The 24,276-nt window shown below is 42.3% G+C and overlaps 1 protein-coding gene across 1 annotated transcript in view; it reads left to right on the top strand.

Moving 5' to 3' along the window:
• LRBA (LPS responsive beige-like anchor protein) overlaps positions 1-24,276 on the top strand; it is a 1,038,582-nt gene that overhangs the window by 576,940 nt on the left and 437,366 nt on the right. The window contains exon 37 of the mRNA XM_073604899.1: positions 22,769-22,893. Coding sequence (XP_073461000.1) covers positions 22,769-22,893 — 125 coding nt within the window. The remainder of the gene's footprint in view (positions 1-22,768; positions 22,894-24,276) is intronic.

Genomic DNA, 24,276 nt, shown 5'->3' with positions numbered 1-24,276 from the left:
GGATAAGGTAAGGGAAGAAGCCTAGGAACTGTAAAAATTCCACCTATGTTTTTTTCTTCCATGAGTAAAATGTTGTCATGCCTTTAAAGTCTCCACTAGAGGGAGTAAATGCACATTCCTTGGTATGTTGCTTCTCAGTCAGCTCAGTGTCTCAGCTAAACAGCATGTGTGTGGTCTCAGCAGCCAGGGGGGATTCCTCATCTTGCAACAACATGGTCTTTCCCCCCTGGGGGAACTAAGGGACTGGGGGGTAGAACAGTAGTTGGCGGCAGTGGCTTCCCTATGTTGGTTTTTTTCATGTCCCCACAGAAGCCTGTATGTTTAAAACAGAGGCACCTCCCCAGCCTTCCTTTTTCCTCCCCTCTCACAGGTCTGCACTGGCAGACCCGAATGCCGTCCGTGTGTGCAGACTGCTGATAGTTAACAAGAGGGGGGGCGGGTTAATGAGCTGAAGGGGCGTGGCTTAGGCTCGGCACTGTGCGCGGGACGTAGCTTCCACGAGGAGCACACGGCGGAGGCGCTGGGGCTGTCGAGCAGAGCCTTGCAATCTGGGAGATTAAAAACAGAGGCTTCTCAGCCAGGAGCTGGAGAGATGTATGTCTGACACACACAGGACACAGGAGCACTGGGGGCACGTAAGGCTATGCATACAGGCATTTCCAGTACAGGAAATACATTTTACTCAGCACCAAGCTGAAATTTATTAGCAGCATTTTATTGCTCAGCAAGTAGTGCATTTACTTAGTGCCTCTGCTTTTGTGCTTAGCACTATGGCTCCCAAAAAAGACACCACAAAGAAGGTACCAAAAATTTCACCCCCTGGCGCTGTAAACTCCAGTCTTGCCTCCACACTGTCATCCTCTCCTGAAATACCAGATGTGGCAAGCCAGGGTGAGTCATTGGAACCAATTGGTGGTGCAGCTGCTTCTCACATCTCAGCCCCTGTATACGTGATTAAAGATGCCTTTTCCTCCGCCCTGCTGGGCCTAGAAGGAAGATTAGCGACTTAATCGTATCCTCCATCCAAAAGGATAAGAAGCGTGTTAGATCCCACTCCCCAACCTTAGACCCTTTACCAAGGGGACAGTGGGTAAAGGATGAGGTGTTTCCCTCAGGCGATCTGGAGGAAACAACGGTGGATGAACCCTTTGCAGTCTTAGCAATCTAAAAAATTGCTGGTGCAATCTCCTACAGAGATGATTCGTTCCACTTTCAAGCTACCCCTAACAGAGTCAGCTGAAAGTTCAGTTTCTTCTTTGGGTTCCCTAAAACGTTCACAGCCTTTGCATGCGTTTTCTGTCCATGCATTATTAGAACAGCTTATTTTTGCTGAATGGGATCACCCAGATAAGCATTTTCTCCCTCCAAAGAGATTCTTAGTTCTCTATCCCATGGAGGAGAAATTCACCAAAAGATGCAATGTACCAGCAGTTGATGCTGCGTTTTCCAGTGTGAATAAAAGTCTTACTTTTCCAATAGACAATGCACAAATGCTTAAGGATCCAACAGATAAGAGGTTGGAATTCCTGTTAAAATCCTCTTTTTCTTTGGCAGGTGCGGTTACTCAGCCTGCAGTCGCTGCAATAGGCACCTGTCAATCCCTAAAGGATCAGTTTAAACAGGCCCTTAAAGAGGTCCCTGTACAGCAAGCCTGGGATTTGGCTGAACTACCAAGAGCATTATGTTTTGCCATAGACGCCATTAAAGATTCTATTCACCAGGCGTCCCGCCTTGTGCTAGTACACATGCATGGGATCCTCTGGTTAAAAAATTGGCCAGCTGAAGAACCATGCAAAAAGCTCCTGAATGGGTTTCCTTTTTATGGGGATCGGCTATTTGGGGATGATTTGGACAAATACATCCAAAAGATTTAAAGTGGGAAAAGTACTCTTTTGCCAGTTAAGAGAAGGAATAAACGCCCTTCATTTAAGCGGACTCTTTCTCCTGCACCAGGGGCATCCGCCTCTAGGCAGTGGCGACGGCCTCCGCCATCAGAGTCTAGAGGAAAGCCTCAGGGTCAGGCCCAGGCACAAAAGAAGTCCTGGGGCCGAAAACCTGCAAAACAGAATTCTAAAGCCTCATTATGAAGGGGCGCCCCCGCTCGCAAGGGTCGGGGGAAGACTTCTGCAGCTCAGGACAGATGGGTCATCTCTATGCTAACTCTAGGGTACAAACTGAAATTTCGGGACTTTCCACTGTCTCGTTTTCTGAGGTCAAACGTTCCCAAAGATCCAGGGAAAAGGCAATTTCTGTTTCGGGCACTAAACCAATTTATGGCTCAGGGGGTGATCATACAAATCCCCGCTGTAGAGCAAGGTTTGGGGTTTTATTCAGACCTCTTTACGGTACCAAAACCGAATTGAGATGTCAGACCCATTCTAGATCTAAAGAATCTAAATCAGTTCCTGAAGATCTGCTCCTTTCGCATGGAGTTGATCAGGTCGGTAGTTTCTATCCTACAAGGAGGAGAACTTCTGGCGTCTATCGACATCAGGGATGTATGTCTGCATTTCCCTATATTTCCCGCTCGCCAAAGTTTTCTGTGGTTCGAGGTAGAACAGCAGCATTTCCAGTTTGTAGCCTTGCCCTTCGGGCTAGCTACAGCACCCCCTGGGAGTTTACAAAAGTTCTGGCCCCATCTAGCCAGGTTAAGTTCACAGGGCATAACAGTATTGGCGTACCTAGATGATCTATTGTTAGTGGCTCGTTTGGAGCAAAGCGTGCGCATTACAACCAGTTACCTGGTAACTCTAGGTTGGCTTCTCAACCTAGAGAAGTCTTCCTTAAAACCGCTAAAAAGGCTGGAGTACTTGGGTCTGATCATAGACACAGCTCAGAAAAAGGTGTTCTTGCCTCAGGCAAAAATCAACTCCATAAGAGAGCTGATGCAGATGGTCAGGTCGAAAGGAGAGTCCTCCATTCGCCTTCAATCCAGTTATCTGGAAGGTGGTAATGACAGATGCCAGCCTTTCAGGCTGGGGAGCGGTGCTAGAAAAGACAGCTGTCCAGGGACAGTGGACCTTGCCCATCAACATCTTAGAGATCCTGGCAGCGGGTTTGGCTCTAAAGGCCTGGACATTCAGGTTACGGGGTTGTCCTGTCAGGATCCAATCCGACAATGCCACAACTGTGGCTTACATCAATCACCAAGGGGGCACCAGGAGTCTCGCAGCACAGAGGGAGGTGAACCATATCCTAACTTGAGCAGAAAGGAATGTTCCGTGCCTACCAGCAGTTTTCTTTCCAGGAGTAGAGAATTGGCAGGCGGACTTCTTGAGCCACCAGCAGTTGCTCCCGGGGGTATGGTCTCTTCACCCTGTCATTTTTCGGGCTGTTTTCCAGAAATGGGGGACTCCATACATAGATCTTCTGGCGTCCAGGTCCAACATGAAGTTGGTCAACTTTGTGTCCAGGACGAGGGATCCACTCGCATGCTGAACAGATGCGCTGGTGACACCGTGGGATCAGTTCTCACTGATTTATGCATTTCCCCCCTATTCAGTTGCTGCCACTACTACTTTGCAAGATCAAGCTGGAAAGAAAGCCGGTAATTCTGGTAACCCCAGCATGGCCCAGAAGGTCCTGGTATGCATAAATCGTAAAGATAGCGGTGGAGGATCCATGGTCCCTTCCACCATGGCCAGACCTACTCTCACAGGGGTCAATATTCCATCCTACCTTACAAACTTTATATTTAACGGCCTGGCTATTGAAACCCTCGTTCTGAAGAAATGTGGGCTTTCCGAGTCAGTTATCTCTACCTTGATTAATGCAAGGAAGCCAGCTTCCAGAACTATATATTATAGAGTCTGGAGGGCTTATGTTTCCTGGTGTGAATCCAAGGGTTGGCACCCTCTGAAAGTATATCATAGGCTGAATTCTTGCCTTTCTACAATTAGGGGTAGAGATGAAGTTGGCCTTGAGTACTATTAAGGGCCAAGTCTCAGCTTTATCGGTCTTATTTCAAAGACCGCTTGCTTCACATTCTTTAGTCCAGGGTTTTATGCAAGGGCTGATACTGCTTAATCCGCCATTTAGATCACCTTTGAACCCTTGGGACTTGAACTTAGTTTTGTCAGTGTTACAAAAACAGCCATTTGAACCGATACAGCATACTCCCTTAGTCCTTCTGACAAGGAAGTTAATGTTCTTGGTTGCTATAATCCTCAGCAAGGAGGGTTTCGGAATTGGCTGCTCTTTTTTGTAGAGCCATACTTGATTATTCAGGAGGACATAGTGGTGTTGCGCCCTCGTCCAGGTTATCTGCCAAAAGTGGTCTCAGGTTTTCACCTGAACCAAGATATTGTCCTGCCATCATTTTTTACAAAACCTTGTTCCAGGGAAGAGAAGTCACTACATTGTCTTGATGTGGTGAGAGCTGTCAAGGTCTATTTAAAGACTGCTCACATCCGGAAGACTGATGTCTTGCTTGTGCTGTCAGTAGGTCCTAGGAAAGGACAGGCAGCGTTGAAATCCACTGTCGCTAAGTGGATTCGGCAAGTTATAATTCAGGCTTATAATTTAAGGGTAAGATTCCACCTTTTCGAGTCAAAGTGCACTCTACCAGAGTAGTTAGTCTTCTTTAGTCTTCTTGGGCAGTGCGTCACCAGGCCTCCATGGCTCAGATCTGTAAGGCCGCAACTTGGTCTTCAGTGCATACATTCACCAAGTTTTATCAGGTGGATGTAAGAAGGCATGAGGATATCGCCTTTGGCCGCAGTGTGCTGCAGGCAGCGGTATAGGTCCTAAAGTCTGGGGGTGCCCTGCGGGTTGTGTCTCCCTCCCCTCAAATAGCATTGCTATGGGACGCCCCATATAGTTACTACTATGGCTAAGTGTCCCGTGATGTACAATAAAGAAAATAGGATTTTTATAACAGCTTACCTGCAAAATCCTTTTCTTGGAGTACATCACGGGACACAGAGGTCCCTCCCCTCTTTCTGGGGTTTAGGTATATTGCTTTGCTACAAACCTGAGTTACTTCTGGTAGGAGGAGGGGTTATATACGGAGTGAACTTCCTGTATTGGGTATACCAGTGTCCATCAACTGAAGGTGCCTATTAAGGATGAGCTCCGGCGTGTTCGCACAGCCCACGTGCAGAGCCCGCCAGGAAGTCGGCACTGCGCTGCGCTAATCACAGGCATTGAGGCATTGTCCCGATGTGTGGCTGCACAGATCGGAAATGTCTCACTGCCTGTGATTAGCTCAGCGCCGACTCCCTGGCGGCTTTGCACGTGGGCTGTGCAAACATGCCGGAGCTCATCCTTAGTGCCTATATACCCATATAGTTACTACTATGGCTCTGTGTCCCGTGATGTACTCCAAGAAAAGGATTTTACAGATAAGCTGTTATAAAAATCCTATTGTTTATTGCTGAAACATCGTACATAACTTTGCAACACAGGTGTGCTGGGAACCCACCTGTTTTCACAGCACACTGGTGTGAATGGACAATCAATTTATTGGACAGATTCTTGTTTCCTGTATTGCGTGGAATGGTGCTCAGGATCCACCAATGGTTTTCAGGAAACCTGGATGTAGCCACATACTCATATCTGAAGTGTTCTATGACACTTTGAGCCTACTTTCATGTCAGCACTGTTTCTGTATGGTAGCCCCTGTTGTTTTTGAGTAATAATCTCTAGCATAAATTTTAAGCAGATTTAAACCCCAGATTATTATTTCTTCTCTCAACTCACTTCCGTTTTTTTCATGTATTTATGTTTTTCTTGTTTAGAGTTTTTTATGCAGTGTATTAACGTGCATAACCAATTTCCATTATTTCTTACTAATCAGAAGAGTGATGGTTCTTCTCCCATGACGTGTATGACATCACTTCCTGCACCAGAGCTGTCATTCTCTGGGATCAGTGTCCAGTGAAGCAGCTGATTGAACCCGATCCAGGGTCTAATAGACCCCTAGTGTTTCCATAAATCGGCACATGTCACCAATAAGCTATCACATAGGGTGCTAATAGTCCCCTATGTGATAGCAATAAAGGCATGTACAAAAAAATCAAGTAAAATAAGTTTTAAACGTTTAAAGAGACACACAAAAAAATAAAAAAAATTTAGAATAAAACTATATGATTGAGCAGTGCTAAATCAAGATATACCAATATAAATATGCCTATCAAATATCATATATTCAAATAATGTAAAAAAGAAAAAAATTAGAAAAAAAAAAATTTAAATAATGTGAAGATTAAAAGATAGTGAAATATAGTCCTCCTTCCAAGATAAGTTGTGCGTAATTGACAAATAGGTCCCAGTGTCAGCAATCATATAATAGTGTTGAATCCCAAAAAGGGCACAAATCCGCCACCAGGTGTAATGGTCGCTAACCTCAAATCAAAGGAAAATGCGCATCAAACTGCCTAAGCAATCTCCATAAGTTATCATCTGTCAATGGTCATTGTACATGCAATAAGGAAAACATCTCCTTATGGTGTAGTATATAATAATGGTTTATTTAAAACTAAGGTAGACTTGCATTTAAAATTGTAGACATGCGAGTAACCACAGCCAAGTGGGGTTACACAGCAGCAGAACACTGAAAAGAAATTTCTGGTTTCGGCCGTAACCAGAAATGACAGGAGGAGCCGGGTGACGTCACTTCCAGTTTCTGCACTGGATGGATATATAGATAGATAGATAGATATCTATATATATCTATCCATAGATATAGATATCTATATATCTATATCTATATAGATATATATATATATCTATATAGATATAGATAGATATCTATATAGATATAGATAGATATCTATATAGAGAGAGATATATCTATCATATATATATCTTCATATATTTTTCAAAATTTTTACGTTATTTGAATGTATGATATTTGATAGGTATATTTATATTGGTGTATCTTGATTTAGGGCTGCTCCATCATATAAGTTTTTATCATCATTGATGTTAGTGACACTATAGGAGTTTAGCAGCTTTATTAACCACTATTTACAGCACTTTATCACTTGATTATTTTTGTAATCTATACACTGAGTAGCGCATAAGCTCCTTTTAATTTTTCAAAACATTTTAGAGCCCCCCTCCACACACACACACACACACGCGTGCACACGTGCAATTGCCCTACACATGTTATGTCACTGCGCACATAGGAGTGACAGAAAAAATTCTAGCACCAAAGCCCCTGCATAACACTAAACTCATGGCATTAGCAATGGGTTTTGTTCTGGGGGTTAAGTTCACTAGAGATACATTGGTATTATTAAAATGTTCACAAAGATTTTAGCTAAATATATAAATGTGTCATTTGATAATACATTGAAATAAAAAAAAAAAGAAAAACAAAATCGTGCATAAATGTTCAGCAGTGAATCATCCATCCTGCTCAACATAAGTCGATTATTTAATCGGCTTCTACCATGGGGACATGTTTAAACATTTGCCATCGAGTAGCATCTGCAACCACTGATTAGTACATTTTGAATACAATGTCCTGGTAGAAAAGATTATTGTTATTATTATTTTTTTATTATTGTTAACTGTTGAACATTTTTTCTATATGAGACACCTAGCCCACATTACTTATTTCTTTATAGACTTGTATAAATCCTTTGTTTAATGCTTTTTTATAGCCTTATGTAGTCCTGCATGTTTCAGACCTGAGTACAGTCATAAGATACAGATATAAATGGTTATAAATGAAATGACTATACCAGAGGTAGATGTGCCTGGGTAAATGGTAAATGTTTTCTTACCCAGATGGTTAGATCTGCAGAACGCAGCTCCCTGGTGCTGTGGTTAAAAAAAACAGATAGTGTATAGCATGTCCTCTGTTTAAAGAATTCAAATGGAAAAGCACAGCATATGTGATTTTTGTACCCTAGAGGCTAAAGGTTATTAATATTTTAGGACATGATTTTAATTAAATTCCTGCACATTTAAACAGAGTAATATTTTATTATCATAGTGAGCGTACACAAGCAAGATTTTCATTAAAGTTAACACTTTCAAGGCAAATGGTGCTCAGCATGATTTACTGACCTTGCAAGGCAAAAGCACAAATTAGGAAGAAAAATGATGAAAGGGGGCAGACTTTGATTAATATAGGTAATGCTATCCTATATTTATAATAGCTTTTCCCTATTCGGTTTTATAAATGCGGTCTCTAGGAGAGATGCCCTGCTGGGGCTGAAATGAGCCTGAAATCGGAGCGCATGCCACTAGTGTGCAAGGAAGTTGATCACAATGTCAGCAGTTCATTTTACAATGATATATTTAGTGTTCATTTCACCTTCCTACCATGAGGAGAAATTCCGCAGACGAAAAAGTGATATTGTTCTTCTCAAGGACATTCCTAAAGAGACTTTTAGGTTATAATAGATAAAAATTGTCTGTAGAAATAATAATGAGGAAGATCATTAAGTATTTGTTTTTAAACTATTCTTTCCAATCTCTTATCCTCGTACAGTGAATACAAATACTTTATAACAGGAATAGGGCAAACAAAGCTGGGTGTATACAGTGTATAAACTATTAGACTTGCAAGGAAAAATTTGTACAAAAAATTCTTAGTACATTCAAATGTCGTTTGAAAGTAGTTCAAGATTTCATTTGCTTTTAATATTCAATTTTGGAACAAATGAACTTTACGGGATGAAAACCGGTACATTGTTTGAAATTTGTACATTCAAGAAAAACGGTTTAATCCTGCACCCTCAAATTTTATAGTCAATGCGGTTGAAAATGATTGTCGATTTAACGCCACTAATAGAAAAAATAAAGTTCTTACAATGTTTTTAGAACTAAAAGACGCTACCATTACCAAACCAATTCTATATTCTACTACTGTATACCCTGTTTAAAGTGTTACTAAATTATTTTTTTTTACATTACAATGATAAACATGTTAAACTCACCTGCACTCTGCAAACCTCCTTTTCTTAGTTGTTTTCCTCCTAGCAATCTTGGCTCCTCCTCTTCTACTTGTCCCCCAATAGCAAGCAGCTTGCTATTGGGGGGGGGGGGGGGGCAAACGTGCATGCTCGCTCCCGAGCTGTGTATGTCTATAAAACCGCCCCCACTGCTTCATCCTCAAAGCATTTGATTGACAGCAGCAGGAGCCAATGTGAAGAGGAAGAGAAGAAGGAAAGAGTTCCAGCTGTGCCCAGCACTGGATCGATTGAAGCTTTAGAACCATTTAACACTCAATATCCATCAGCGATGCAATCAGTTGATCATTGATAAGCATAGTGAGGCAGTGTAGTGGTTAAAGGAAAGCTGTCAAAAAGAGAAATACCTTTCTATGAAGCCTTGTGTGAAAGCAGCCACTATTCCTGGATACAATACGAAAAGTAGAGGGTAAAAGGTGCAGCGCTAAAAAATGGTGATAATAAACAATGCGTTCATCATAAACATATAAGTTGATATTATTATATGGTCCATCAAGAAAAAGGTTCAGAAATCCATCGGAAGTGTTCAAGAACTGAAGGGAAAGAACCGTCACCAACACCCAATATTACAGACTCTTACCGTCAGTGCATTGGATATGCACAATATAGAGATGTATAGTTGGTCAGATCCACGCTTCATATTATTTACTGCGTTACAGAGGTCCCTCTCTTACTGACCGACCAGGTGTAAACAGCCCAGTAAACACTTGACTAAGCGGAATGCTCCCAAAGCTATAGCCCAGCGGCCACATAAGTAAAAAATGGAAGAAACATTCTCATTGCGCAGATATTCGACAGAAGGTTTAATTTATTGTAATAAAACAGTATATAAAACTCACATCTATGGAATGAGGTACAGGCAATCAGAAAGCGTCCAGCACTTCCTACCAACAAGATAGCGCCCACTCCCCCGTCCACATCGCTACGTCACGCGTTCGTTGTGCAGCCCTATTATTCCTGACTTTTCTGAACTTTTTGCAGTTCTTGGCCTTTGACGTTTAGAGGAAATGTGTAGAAATTGAATATGGAGGCTGCAGTTGCTCATTGACTTAGAAAGTTTAAAGTCGGAGACACCCAGACAATTAGTGTTGTTTGAAAATCGGCAATTGAAAGCAAACAGATTTCTCTCATTTTAAGTTTCCTTTAAGCCTTTTAGCTTCTTAGTGACATACTTTTCCTGGAACTAGCTGTCTGAAACTCTGCTGCTGGGCACCATTATCTTGGATGCAATGGCAGAATACCCAGTAGACCTAAGCAGGGTATACACATTTCAAAATTCAGCTGGTTCAGCAGGAATCAACAGAATTTTGATGTGTGCGTATCCCTCTATGTTCAACAGAAGCCAGTCGTTAGACTGGCTTCTGTCAAACCGCCCTTCTGGAAAACCAGCATTTGATGAGCGCCAATGGCTGCTGATCTGTGTATTCTGTTTGGGGGGGGGGGGGATCGCTTGTGTGGATGCCGGAATCTGTTTTGTCAGGTTTTTTCGTTCAACCTTCTCTAGAGCTGTCACTCCATTTATGCTGTCTGATACTGCAAATGTGCTTTATTGCCTTGCCATGCACACAGGCTTAGATCTCATTTTCAGGCAAACAATTTGTTTGCACCTTTCATAGCAATGCTGTTGTACAAATTCCAAGATTCTTGAGTGCCTTCAGCAGAGAGCTGCCTGTTCTCTGCCTTTGTGCACTCATGCTTTCATTTAAGCAACATAAGGCTGACCTGGGAAACACACACCAATAAAGGGGACTTAGCAGCAGGGAAAGGAAGCTACATTTGTGGCTGGCATAGCTAGGGATTGAACACTCCTGGAAGTGTACAATTCATTTAACCCTTTAAGCAGTGATAACTATAAGAAGATGGAGCAGATTATATCACTAGTGGGTATACAAGTAGGTAGTTATCTCTGAACGTTCACCTTGTAAATAAAAATAAATGCCCACTTTTTTGCAGGTAAAAAAAGTGCATTTAGACGGCTTTCACACCGAGCCACAGGGGGCGTCGGCGGTAAAGCAGCGCTATTTTTAGCGCCGCTTTACCGTCATTTTAGCGGCGCTATTCGCCCTCTAGCTGGGCGGTTTTAACCCCCGGCTAGTGGCTGAAAAGGGGTTAAGTCCGCCCGCAAAATGCCGCCGGTATCACAGTGCTGCCCCATTGATTTCACCGCTCCAAAGAAGCTGCTGGCAGGACTTTTTGTGACTCCCTGTCACACTGGAGTGAATGGAGCCGCTTTTTTCAGGCGCTGTACAGGCACTATTTTTTAGCGCTGTAGTGCCTGAAAAATGCTGGCAGTGTGAAAGGGGTCTTATTATTTATTTTTTTAGGAGCCTGTAAAGCATTGCACCTGTGATCGGCAGATCAAGGGTGCAATGCAAGGCTCCTGCAGACTGTCAGTGTAGCTGTCTGCCGTAGCTGGTAAGGGCAGCCATTTACTAAACGACTGAACAGATCAATGTACTACCTAGCCACTTCAGCCCCGGAAGGATTTACCCCCTTCCTGACCAGAGCACTTTTTACAATTTGGCACTGCGTCGCTTTAACTGCTAATTGCGCGGTCATGCAATGCTGTACCCAAACGAAATTTGCGTCCTTTTCTTCCCACAAATAGAGCTTTCTTTTGATGGTATTTGATCACCTCTGCCGTTTTTATTTTTTGCGCTATACACGGAAAAAGACCGAAAATTTTGAAAAAAAATGATATTTTCTACTTTTTGTTCTAAAAAAAATCCAATAAACTCAATTTTAGTCATACATTTAGGCCAAAATGTATTCGGCCACATGTCTTTGGTAAAAAATATGTCAATAAGTGTATATTTATTGGTTTGCGCAAAAGTTATAGCGCCTACAAACTAGGGTACATTTTCTGGAATTTACACAGCCTTTAATTTATGACTGCCTATGTCGTTTCTTGAGGTGCTAAAATGGCAGGGCAGTACAAAACCCCCACAAGTGACCCCATTTTGGAAAGTAGACACCCCAAGGAAATTGCTGAGAGGCATGTTGAGCCCATTGAATATTAATTTTTTTTGTCCCAAGTGATTGAATAATGACAAAAAAAAAAAAAAAATTACAAAAAGTTGTCACTAAATGATATATTGCTCACACAGGCCATGGGCATATGTGGAATTGCACCCCAAAATACATTTAGCTGCTTCTCCTGAGTATGGGGATACCACATGTGTGGGACTTTTTGGGAGCCTAGCCGCGTACGGGGCCCCGAATACCAATCACTGCCTTCAGGATTTCTAAGGGCGTAAATTTTTGATTTTACTCCTCACTACCTATCACAGTTTTGAAGGCCATAAAATGCCCAGATGGCATAAAACCCCCCCAAATAACCCCATTTTGGAAAGTAGACACCCCAAGCTGTTTGCTTTGAGGCATGTTGAGTCCATGGAATATTTTATATTTTGACACAAGTTGCGGGAAAGTGACAATTTTTTTTTTTTTTTTGCACAAAGTTGTCACTAAATGATATATTGCTCACACAGGCCATAGGCATATGTGGAATTGCACCCCAAATTACATTTAGCTGCTTCTCCTGAGTATGGGGATACCACATGTGTGGGACTTTTTAGGAGCCTAGTCGCGCACGGGGCCCCAAAAACCAATCACCGCCTTCAGGATTTCTAAGGGTGTAAATTTTTGATTTCACTCTTCACTGCCTATCACAGTTTCGGAGGCCATGGAATGCCCAGGTGGCACAAACCCCCCCAAATGACCCCATTTTGGAAAGTAGACACACCAAGCTATTTGCTGAGAGGCATGGTGAGTATTTTGCAGCTCTCATTTGTTTTTGAAAATGAAGAAAGACAAGAAAAATTTTTTTTTTTTTTCTTTTTTCAATTTTCAAAACTTTGTGACAAAAAGTGAGGTCTGCAAAATACTCACTATACCGCTCAGCAAATAGCTTGGGGTGTCTACTTTCCAAAATGGGGTCATTTGGGGGGGTTTTTTGCCACCTGGGCATTCCAATGGCCTCCGAAACTGTGATAGGCAGTGAAGAGTGAAAGCAAAAATTTACGCCCTTAGAAAGCCTGAAGGCGATGCTTGGTTTTCGGGCTCCTGTATGCGGCTTGGCTCCCAAAAAGTCTCACACATGTGGTATCCCCGAACTCAGGAGAAGCAACAGAATGTATTTTGGGGTGTAATTTCACATATTCCCATGGCATGTTTGAGCAATATATCATTTAGTGACAACTTTGTGCAAAAAAAAAATTGTCTCTTTCCCGCAACTTGTGTCACAATATAAAATATTCCATAGACTCGACATGCCTCTCAGCAAATAGCTTGGGGTGTCTACTTTCCAAAATGGGGTCATTTGGGGGGGGGGTTTTGAACTGTCCTGGCATTTTATGCACAACATTTAGAAGCTTATGTCACACATCACCCACTCTTCTAACCACTTGAAGACAAAGCCCTTTCTGACACTTTTTGATTACATGAAAAAAATAATTTTTTTTGCAAGAAAATTACTTTGAACCCCCACACATTATATATTTTTTTTAAAGCAAATGCCCTACAGATTAAAATGGTTGGTGTTTCATTTTTTTTTTTCACACTGTATTTGCGCAGCGATTTTTCAAACGCATTTTTTGGGGGAAAAAACACACTTTTTTAAATTTTAATGCACTAAAACACACTATATTGCCCAAATGTTTGATGAAATAAAAAAGATCATCTTAGGCCGAGTACATGGATACCAAACATGACATGCTTTAAAATTGCGCACAAACGTGCAGTGGCAACAAAATAAATACATTTTTAAAAGCCTTTACAGGTTACCACTTTAGATTTACAGAGGAGGTCTACTGCTAAAATTACTGCCCTCGATCTGACCTTCGCGGTGATACCTCACATGCATGGTGCAATTGCTGTTTACATTTGACGCCAGACCGACGCTTGCATTCGCCTTAGCGCAAGAGCAGGGGGGACAGGGGTGCTTTTTTTTTTTTTTTATTATTTTTTTTTTTTTTTTGCTTTTTTATCTTATTTTTAAACTGTTCCTTTCATTTTTTTTTTTTTTTAAATCATTTTTATTGTTATCTCAGGGAATGTAAATATCCCCTATGATAGCAATAGGTAGTGACAGGTACTCTTTTTTGAAAAAATTGGGGTCTATTAGACCCTAGATTTCTCCTCTGCCCTCAAAGCATCTGACCACACCAAGATCGGTGTGATAAAATGCTTTCCCAATTTCCCAATGGCGCTGTTTACATCCGGCGAAATCTAAGTCATAAAATGCTCGTAGCTTCCGGTTTCTTAGGCCATAGAGATGTTTGGAGCCACTCTGGTCTCTGATCAGCTCTATGGTCAGCTGGCTGAATCACCGGCTGCATTCTCAGGTTCCCTGTTGAGACAGGAGAGCCAGAGAAAAACACGGAAGACGGTGGCGGGGGGGGCATTCCCTCCCACTGCTTGTAAAAGCAGTCTAGAGGCTAATTAGCTTTTACATGAAAGCCGACCGCTGGCTGAAAAGAATGATACCAAGATGATACCTAAACCTGCAGGCATCATTCTGGTATAACCACTCAAAGTCGTGAATGGCGTACCTGAAGACAAAAAAATGGTTAACAATAAAGCACAGTAAACGGTAAAGTATAAAAAATTGCATACCTGAAAAGCAAACATGATAAAACATAATAACAATAAAACATTGCAGAATAGAATACAATAAAAAAGAGCAGAACAATAGAGAGAGAGAGAACAATAAAACGACAACTATTTTTTTTTTTATCTTATATTTTTGTTTGTGTTTTTTTTTTTTTTTTTTTACACTTTTTTTTGTAACTAACTTTTATAACTGTAACCGGTTCCAGGTTCGGGTCTCTCAAAATGCGATGGCATCTTGGGAGACCCTGTGAAAGTGTGCCTAGTCTGTGCAATGCTGTACCCTACGCTAATACTCAATTAGTGAATGGTAGCAATCAAAACATTCACCAATGCAAAGACCAGGATTGTCAGGACAGGAGGGACAATAATAGCGGGTGTCACGCCTATATCCGCGCTTGCTGCAGACACGACATGTTTTTTGAGGGGGTTCGTTGGGTAGGGGTACTCGGGAGGACATAAAGAAAATGCCTCTCATGCAGCCGACTGCATTTGGTTGGGGATGTGAATGGGGGAAGTAGGGGCACTGCAGAAGTGGTGGGTTCCCAATTAGGATTGGCGAATGCAGCAGGAAGGGCATTATGGGCACGACGGGCCTGTGTTTGTCTTTTTGGTGGCAGCGGGACACTACTTGTGCTTGCCACCTCACCAGCTTGAACTGCACTTAATGGACTCGCCACGTCACCAAGTGTTACTGCAGTGCTGGTTTGACTAAGACCGGGGTGTACTAGGCCGCTGGTGCTTGCCAGTTCACCAAAACGCTACCAAAAAAACTGTTAGCGATCGCAGGGATTAGGCCTGACTCTGCGAACGCTGCAGTTATGCGTTTAGTGTTTTGTAAGTGACAGTGATCGATCGATACTGCACTTGGGTGGGCTGGGCCGGGCGGAGGGGCAAAACGCAGGTGCTAGCAGGTATCTGGGCTGATCCCGCTAACACTGTGTTTTTGGGTACCCTAAACTGCTGGGGACGCCAGTATAGATCTGATCAGATATTGATCCGTTCAGATACTATACCACTAAGGGAGGTGTACAGTGCGTGCATTGGTGTTAGCGGTACTGGCACTAACCTGACGCTGCCTGGGGCTGGTACTTGCCAGTTAACCAAAACGCTACTAAAAAAACTGTTAGCGATCGCAGGGATCAGGCCTGACTCTGCGAACGCTGCAGTTATGCGTTTAGTGTTTTGTAAGTGACAGTGATCGATTGATACTGCACTTGGGTGGGCTGGGCTGGGCCAGGCGGAGGGGCAAAACGCAGGTGCCAGCAGGTATCTGGGCTGATCCCGCTAACACTGCGTTTTTGGGAACCCTAAACTGCTGGGGACGCTAGTATAGATCAGATCAGATATTGATGCGTTCAGATACTATACCACTAAGGGAGGCGTATGCTGCGTGCCTGGGTGTTAGCGGTACTGGCGCTAATCTGACGCTGCCTGGGGCGACGCATATCACCGCCGGGCGATCAGGGGGCTAAACCTTTATTCGGTAATAAACGGCGGGTGCCCTGACACTATAAAAAATAAACTAACTAACCAGCGTCACCCGTAACGGTTATACGGTGATCAGTGGTGAAAGGGTTAACTAGGGGGCAATCAAGGGGTTAAAACATTTATTAGATAGTATATGGGGGTCCCTGACGCTATAAAACGCCGACTGCGAACCTAAATATTTACGTCCCTAACTAGCGGAACCAGTGACACTAATACAGCGATCAGAAAAATGATCGCTTAGTGACACTGGCGACAGGGGGTGATCAAGGGGTTAAAACTTTATTAGGGGAGGTTAGGGGGGTACCCTAGACCTACAGGGTGCTAACACTAACTGCCCTAACACTTCTAACTGTCACAAACTGACACCATGCAGTAATCAGAAAAAAAAAAAAAAAAACTGCTTGGTGTCAGGTCGACAAAGCTGGGGGAATGGAGATTGGGGGGGATCGGGGGGCAATCGGGGGTGTAAAGTATGCCTGGCATTTTCTACTGTGTGTGTGTGTGTATGTGTTGTGCACTTACATGTCTTCTCTCCTCGGCGCCGGAACGGAAACTGCCGAGCCGAGGAGAGATGACATCACATCCTCTGCCTCTGTGTACTATACAGAGGCAGGGGATGTTTCTCATTGGCTGGGAGCGATCGCGAGGGGGGGGGGCACGATCGGATGGCCCCCCGCTCATCTCTAAACGCTCCCAGACAAATGCCGACCGCCGCTGGCACGGGGGGGGGGGTCCGATAGGACCCCCCGCCCGCGGGAAGGCAATCACGTACCAGGTACGTGATTTTGCCTGCCCGTGCCATTCTGCCCACGTATATATGCGTGAGGCGGTCGGCAAGTGGCTAGAGCACTCATCAGCGTCCTGGTAGTTCGAGAACTACAAGCCATCACCGCAATGGATGATGGTAGTTGTAGTTCTCTTATTCACAGAACTCTGTGAATGAATGATGTGGCCATGTGGGTGGAGGTATGTGAGAGTTTGTGAGAAGATCCCTGACTATGGGAAGTTTGTGAGAAGATCAGGGACTATGGGAAGGGGGGGTGCAGGGGCTGCTGCATCAGTAACATGTTACACTCTGAATAAGGGTGTAACATGTTATAGAAGGTGAACTTCTCCTTTATCATTGAAAAGTGGGATGTAATGATAGGATCTCGTTAGGCTGGACATAATCAATAAAGCTGAAATTGTAAGTAAAGAGTTTTTTTTTTCTGAACCACACAAGTATCTTTTGATGTCTATATGTACATTAACCACTTCAGCCCCGGAAGAATTTACCCCCTTCCTGACCAGAGCACTTTTTGCGATTCGGCACTGCGTCGCTTTAACTGACAATTGCGCCGTCGTGCGATGTGGCTCCCAAACAAAATTGACGTCCTTTTTTTCCCACAAATAGAGCTTTCTTTTGGTGGTATTTGATCGCCTCTGCGGTTTTTATTTTTTGCGCTATAAACAAAAATAGAGCGACCATTTTGAAAACGCATTATTTTTTACTTTTTGCTATAATATCCCCCAAAAATATATAAAAAAACAATTTTTTTTCCTCAGTTTAGGCCGATACGTATTCTTCTACATATTTTTGGTAAAAAAAAAATTGCAATAAGCGGTTATTGATCGGTTTGCGCAAAAGTTATAGCGTTTACAAAATAGGGGATAGTTTTATGGCATTTTTATATATTTTTTTTTTTTAAATGGCGGCGATCAGCGATTTTTATCATGACTGCGACATTATGGCGGAAACATCGGACATTTTTGACACATTTTTGGGACCATTGTCATTTAGACAGCAATCAGTGCTATAAAAATGCACTGATTCCTGTGTAAATGACACTGGCATTGAAGGGGTTAACCACTAGGTGACAGTGTAGGGGTTAATTGTGTCCTAGGGGCGTGTTTCTAACTGTGGGGGGGGTGGCTACATGTTACGCGTCACTGATCTCTGCTCCGATGACAGGGAGCAGAGATCGAGTGACACTGTCACTAGGCAGAACGGGGAGATGCTGTTTACATCAGCATCTCCCCGTTGTTCCTTCCCATGAGGCGATCGCGGGTATCCCCGCGGCGATCGAATCCGCGGGACCCTCGACCCGACTCACGGAGCTTGCCGCGCCCGCCTCTTAAAGGGCAACGTACAGGTACATGATTCTGCCTGTACGCGCCCTTCTGCCGACGTATATCGTCGTGAGGCGGTCGGCAAGCGGTTAAACCTGGTAGGATATATAAACTGCTCTTTTACCCCCACTGAAAAACAAATGCCACTGTTTTTTTTTAGATCTGTGACTGTTTTTGGTTATCACCATCTAATGCACAACTATAAAAATTTGTGTTGTAAATCTTAAACTTTATTTGCTTTTGTGAATTTATCTATAAAAAATAAATTATTTTTTAAAGTTTTGGAGAATGTGGATGTGTTGAAACTCTCTCTATTTTATTAATTTATTCCCTTCTATTTTTGTTCTAGAGACACCTAACATTTTTGGACTTCCCACCACTTTGTCTCAATATTCAGCAGGACAAATATCTCCCCAGCAAGGATAGAGACAGCTCTATAGCTATAGAGCTGTCTCTATCCTTGCTGGGGAGATATTTGTCCTGCTGAATATTGAGACAAAGTGATGGGAAGTACAAAAATGTTAGGTGTGACTGGAACAAAAATAGAAGGGAATTTTCCATGAGGAAATTAAGGAATGTCCTTTACTTTGAGAGTTTCCCTAACTTCCTGTTTGTCTGCTACAGGAAGTGAAGGAAAATCTCCCCTGCGGGACATAGACAGCAAATAAAATATGACAGGGGTTCTAACATTTACCTACCCTATATCTAAAAAAGAAAAGAAAATTGTGTTTAGATTTACTTAACTAATAATTTGACATGGCTCACGATAAAGCTAGTTAGAGAAATTTTCTGATCTCATAATTAGCTTACCTTGTTATGGGCAATAGTTGTTCTTCACATGGCAAGAATAATAAACACAGCATAGTCAATGACCACCTGTGGGATGCCTTCCACAGCCCATGACAATGATGTCACCTGTCAACACTGATCTTTATCTTAACCTTAGAACCCTGACTTTTACAATTATGTACCAATATGCAAGGCCTGGTGGTGGACAAAAGGAACACAAATTAGTGGCCTTGCCAACAATCTGCTGTTTTTATCCTATCCACAGATCATACTCCCTAAACTGTTGACATTTCCAACTGCTTTAAAATAAATTTGTCCTTTGCTCCTTGCTTCCGCAAGCTGTTGCAGTAGGCTGCCAACAGAATTTCCCTTTGAGCTGAAAGCCCATTACATATTTTGGAATCCAGTTTCCACCCAATCCTTCCAATCTATAGCACCCCAACTATGCAAAACGAATTATGCTAATCAAATAAGAACTTGGAATAGAGCTTACTCCTGTTTTAGCAAGACAGCCATATTAAAGATGACTCTGGCACCTAGAATCCTCTACACTGTACAGACTATAGCAATTTACTAACGGAAGCATTCTTTTGCTTTCTACACTCCTTAATTTGTACATTACTCTAGGGGCATAAAGCCTATGGATAGCAACATGATTTCTGACCCTCTTAGAACACAGAAGAGGACATGCTATGCAATAGTGCTTCTGGGTCTGCCAATTGACTGACTAGAATAGTTTACTGGAACATACACACTTCCACTAAGGCATGGATGGTTCTAGAACTCTCTCTATCTAAAACCCCATTAAAGCGGTTATATACCGCTGAACTTTTTTTTCTTTTTTCCTGCAAGGTAAAGTCACAATGTACTAGTATACATCGCATACCAGCACATTATGTGAAACGCCCTTTAAAACAAAGCTGTTCCAGCGCTGCAATATCAGCGCAGCAGGGGCTCCCAACTTCAACTGTCTCGCTTCCGGGTTCACGGACTCCGGCTCTGTGAATGGCCAGTGCCGCGATGACTTCACTCCCGCACATGCGTGCTGGAGCCACCGTTCACAGCACAGGGCTCTGAAGAAACGGCACGGGTGGCCGTTCGCTCAGAGCGCATGCGTCAGTAATGTCACTGGCTGCATGTACAGTAAATATCTCCTAAATGGTACACGTTTAGGAGATATTTACACTACCTATAAGTTGGTCTTATAAGCTTACCTATAGTTTACTTCCTCTTTAACTTTTCTCCATGGATTTATCAGAATTTTATGTGACACTACTCAAGCACCCACTCCTAGGCAACACACTGAAGTCATTCTACCTCTTTTGTCAACATCATAATCTCTCCTCAAATTCAGACCCTTTAGCTTTGATCTGGAACAACACTGCATTTCCTCCACTAATTCCTTCCCCTCCTTCCAGGAGAACGAGCAACCACAATAGAACTCAATAGCATAACGCCACTTCCATTGAGTTTTTTTCTGTGACAGACAGTCCTCTACTAATGCTTCAAATGCAATAGATGCAACTCTCTGGTCATAGCTGCAGCTTTGCCATCTCCCTGATAATCTTTTTATCTATCATGTCATAACTGTAGCAAAGACCTCACTACCCTGAAGAAGCTATGTTTGTGTGATTCTCCACTGTGACACCTAAACACCACACTCAACAAAATTGTTCTCAGGCCAGTAATCTCAGAGGCCAGAGGCTGACCACGTGGGCTATAAATGGCAACAGGACTTAAATACCACCTTTACAGACCAAGAATGGGTGAGTGGTACATTTCCAATCACATCAAAGGGCCCATCAATGTGAAAACCCAAGAGAATAACTAAAACATTTTCTCACATCTCCTACACAAACTTTTCTTCTTTAGAGACAGTCTTTGCTAGGGATGTCCAAAAGAGAAGGGTATCTTTTATGTACATGTGGTGGTTCCTACAACCAGCACCCACACATATACACAAAAACCCTGCTATTTCACATTAAGACCACACTGATAATTTCGACATACAGGAATGCTACACAACTGCCTTCTCTGATAGTCCAGTACTCAAGAATTAAAAAACATGCAGAAATGTAAAAACTGATGCACCTTTCCCATGAGAGACTAATTCAATACACACACTTGGGCATGCTGAGTTCAAGTCAAAACAACCTTGACTTTTTATATTCAAATAATGTCTACCATTTGAAGGTTGTCAGGTTGTTTAATAGGTCTCAGTTTGAATGAACTCCTTTAACCAACTTTGGCTGCTTACACTGCATTATCTGACAATATGTAGGAACTACCCCTTCCCCCCACTTATTACAACTCGACCTTCTATTCTCTCCCTTTTTCATCCAGTACTCAGATCAAAGACCTTTCAATCCTTTCCTCTTGCGCCAATATTATGGGACCCAATAAGCCAATAGTAAAGCTGAGAGCACGACAGGAGACATGAAGTGAATCATTGATTGGTCAATTCTTCATATGTCTCTATGTAAAATAATTAGACATACTTCCTTGGTGAATTGGTGTTTCCCACTTTTACTTACATGAACAACCTCCCTTTATCCGCCACATTTACATATCCCTAAGTTTCATACCTATTACGCCAACATCAAGATCTGATAAAAAGGGGTAACTGCTACCAATTTGAGTTTTTTACACAGTTTTTCTTTTTTCTGTTTCAATATTTTTATTAATGTTTCAAGAAATATACAATAATTTCTACACCGGGCAAACCAAACAAGCATTCAATAGTGATGTGTAATAAACAGATGGTCATTTTTAGCCTATTTATTTAGCAGCATCCAAAAGAATCACAAAGAAATCTACATTGTGCGCCCAACTCAGAATTATATGGCTATTAAAGCCATATTGTTTCATGTACAAGCATAATGACAAAGTTTAAAAACAAATCTAGATGGATGGACAAAACCACCTTAGAAAGAGAGTGCCAACTGTTCGTAATGTTAACAGTGGAATAAAATACTCACTAGCATGATGTTAAAGGGAAGATATGGGACAAGAGTCAGGGGGTGAAAAAAGAAAAGGCCAAGATAAGAGACAGGACTGGCACATTCAGTGGAGGCACTGTTGCCCCACACACGGGTGCACATAAAGCAAAAGCGTCTAGCCATTATGGGAGTATAAGAACCAAGACCATATGGTGCTCCCCTCAGAATGTTTTAAGGTACCCTAAGACTGTTTACATTTCCAGGTGGTTGTGTTATACAAGGTTCCCAGATCCTTTGTATTTATCATCTAGAATACTGGTGAGCCTTTATATTACCAGAATATTGTCCACCCTGTGTTTCAGGAAATTAAATAGGTTGGTAACTTCCAGCTTCCCACCAGTGTTACCTTTGCGGCAAGCAAAACATGATGGGCAAGTGCTTGTTTCCTAGTCAACAGATTGGGTGCACAATGCAGAAAAGCTTGCCAGGGGTCCTTTAGGATGTCCCTGCAAAATTACGTCTTAAGGAAATGGAATAGTTTAGTCCATAACAATGCGGCAAACTGATGCCTTGGTTTCTTATGATAATTATTGAATTGTGTATTGTGCTCAGCACATGCTGAAAGTTTATTCTATTTTCTTTAGAATTTACATTTATCGATTCAATAAACATTTCTATAAGGGGAAAAAAATAATTGACACAGCAGTGCTCATGAGCTTACAGTAATATTGTGTTTGCTGGTTATTGAAGAGACACATCAATTATTGAATTCTGACAGTTTTACAAAGGTAAAGGGGGAGAAAAAAACCTAAGCAAACAAGGAAAGCTTTCTACAAAAATTCACTGCTACCATGCTGGTTAGTAATGGCTAACATGTGTGCTCCCTGTGTTTTGTTGCAGCCGTCCCCGGGAATTCTGGCGCCTTGACTACTGGGAAGATGACTTGAGGCGCCGTCGACGATTTGTGCGGAACCCCCTTGGTTCAACACATCGTGAAGCGACACTTAAAGCTGCCATAGATCATGGTATGTATCATATAGATTAATCCTCTTATCTAACCAGTGCTCTAAAGGTTGTTTATACTGCATATATGTGTGTGCATATTTGTTTTCGTAGGGGTATGTGTGTATACGTGTGTGTGTGTATGTATGTGTGTTTGTGTGTATATATATATATATATGTATATATATTTTATACAGTACTGTGCAAGAGTTTTAGACAGATGTGAAGAAATGCTGTAAAGTAAGAATGCGTTTACAAAATGCAAAGTGAGCAAACAGAAGAAAATTCAAATCAATATTTTGTGTAACTACCCTTTGGCTTAAAACCAACATCAATTTTTACACTTGAATCATTTGAACACTTGCATAAAGTCAGGAATTTTGTAGGATTTGAGTCAGGTGTATGAGTAAGCAATTATACAAGAAGGTGCCAATGATCATCAATTTCATATGTAGCTTGTGTAGGAGGCCTAAAACTGGATGAGGAACAGCCAAACTCTGCTACTAAGGTGGGGTTGTGGAAGACCATTTCATGTCACAGGTCATAAACCATGGCAAGACTGAGTACAGCAACAAGACACAAGGTACTTATAGTGCATCAGCAAGGTCTCTGCCAGGCAAATATTTCAATGCAGACTGGGGTTTCAAGATGTGCTGTTCAAGCGTTTCTGAATTAACACGAAGAAATGGTCAAAGATGAAGACTGTAGATGCAGTGTTTGGCCAAGGAAAATTAATGCAGCAGATTAAAGGAACATCATGCTTCCTTCCTTTCAACATCAGAAAATGTACACCAGTGCACAGAACTGGCGGAAACAAGTGAACCCAGGTGCACCCATCTATTGTCTGCAGAAATCTGGCCAGAAGTGGTCTTCATGGAAGAATTGTGGCCAAAAAGCCATACCTCCAACATGGAAACAAGACTAAGCCACTCAACTGTGAACGAAAACATAAGAACTGTGGTGCAGAAAAATGGAAGCAGGTTACTGATGAGCCAAAATTGGAAATACTTGGCAGTAGCAGGAGGTAGTTTACCCAAGTGCTGGGGAGCAATACAACATTAAGCATCTGCAGGAAACAGTAAAGCATGTTGGAGGTTGCTTGCAAATTTGGGACAGAATTTCTGAAAATGGAGTTGTAGATTTGGTCAGGATGAATGGCGTCCTCAGTGCTGAGAAATACAGGCAGATACTAATTCATCATGCCATACCATCAGTGAGGAATGTGATTGGCTCCAAATTTTTATTCTGCAGCAGGACAATGACCCCAAACACACAGCCAGTGTCATTACGAACTACCTTCAGCGTAAAGCAGAACAAGAAGTCCTGGAAATGATGGTTTGGCCCTCACAGAGCCCTAATCTCTACATCAAGTATGTCTGGGATTACACAAGGAGACAGGAGGATTT

This window comes from Aquarana catesbeiana, linkage group LG01, assembly GCF_042186555.1.
Source record: "Aquarana catesbeiana isolate 2022-GZ linkage group LG01, ASM4218655v1, whole genome shotgun sequence".
In the NCBI taxonomy this organism is placed as follows: domain Eukaryota; kingdom Metazoa; phylum Chordata; class Amphibia; order Anura; family Ranidae; genus Aquarana; species Aquarana catesbeiana.
The sequence above is the reverse complement of the archived record's forward strand: the minus strand, read 5'-3'. Positions and strand labels throughout refer to the sequence as shown.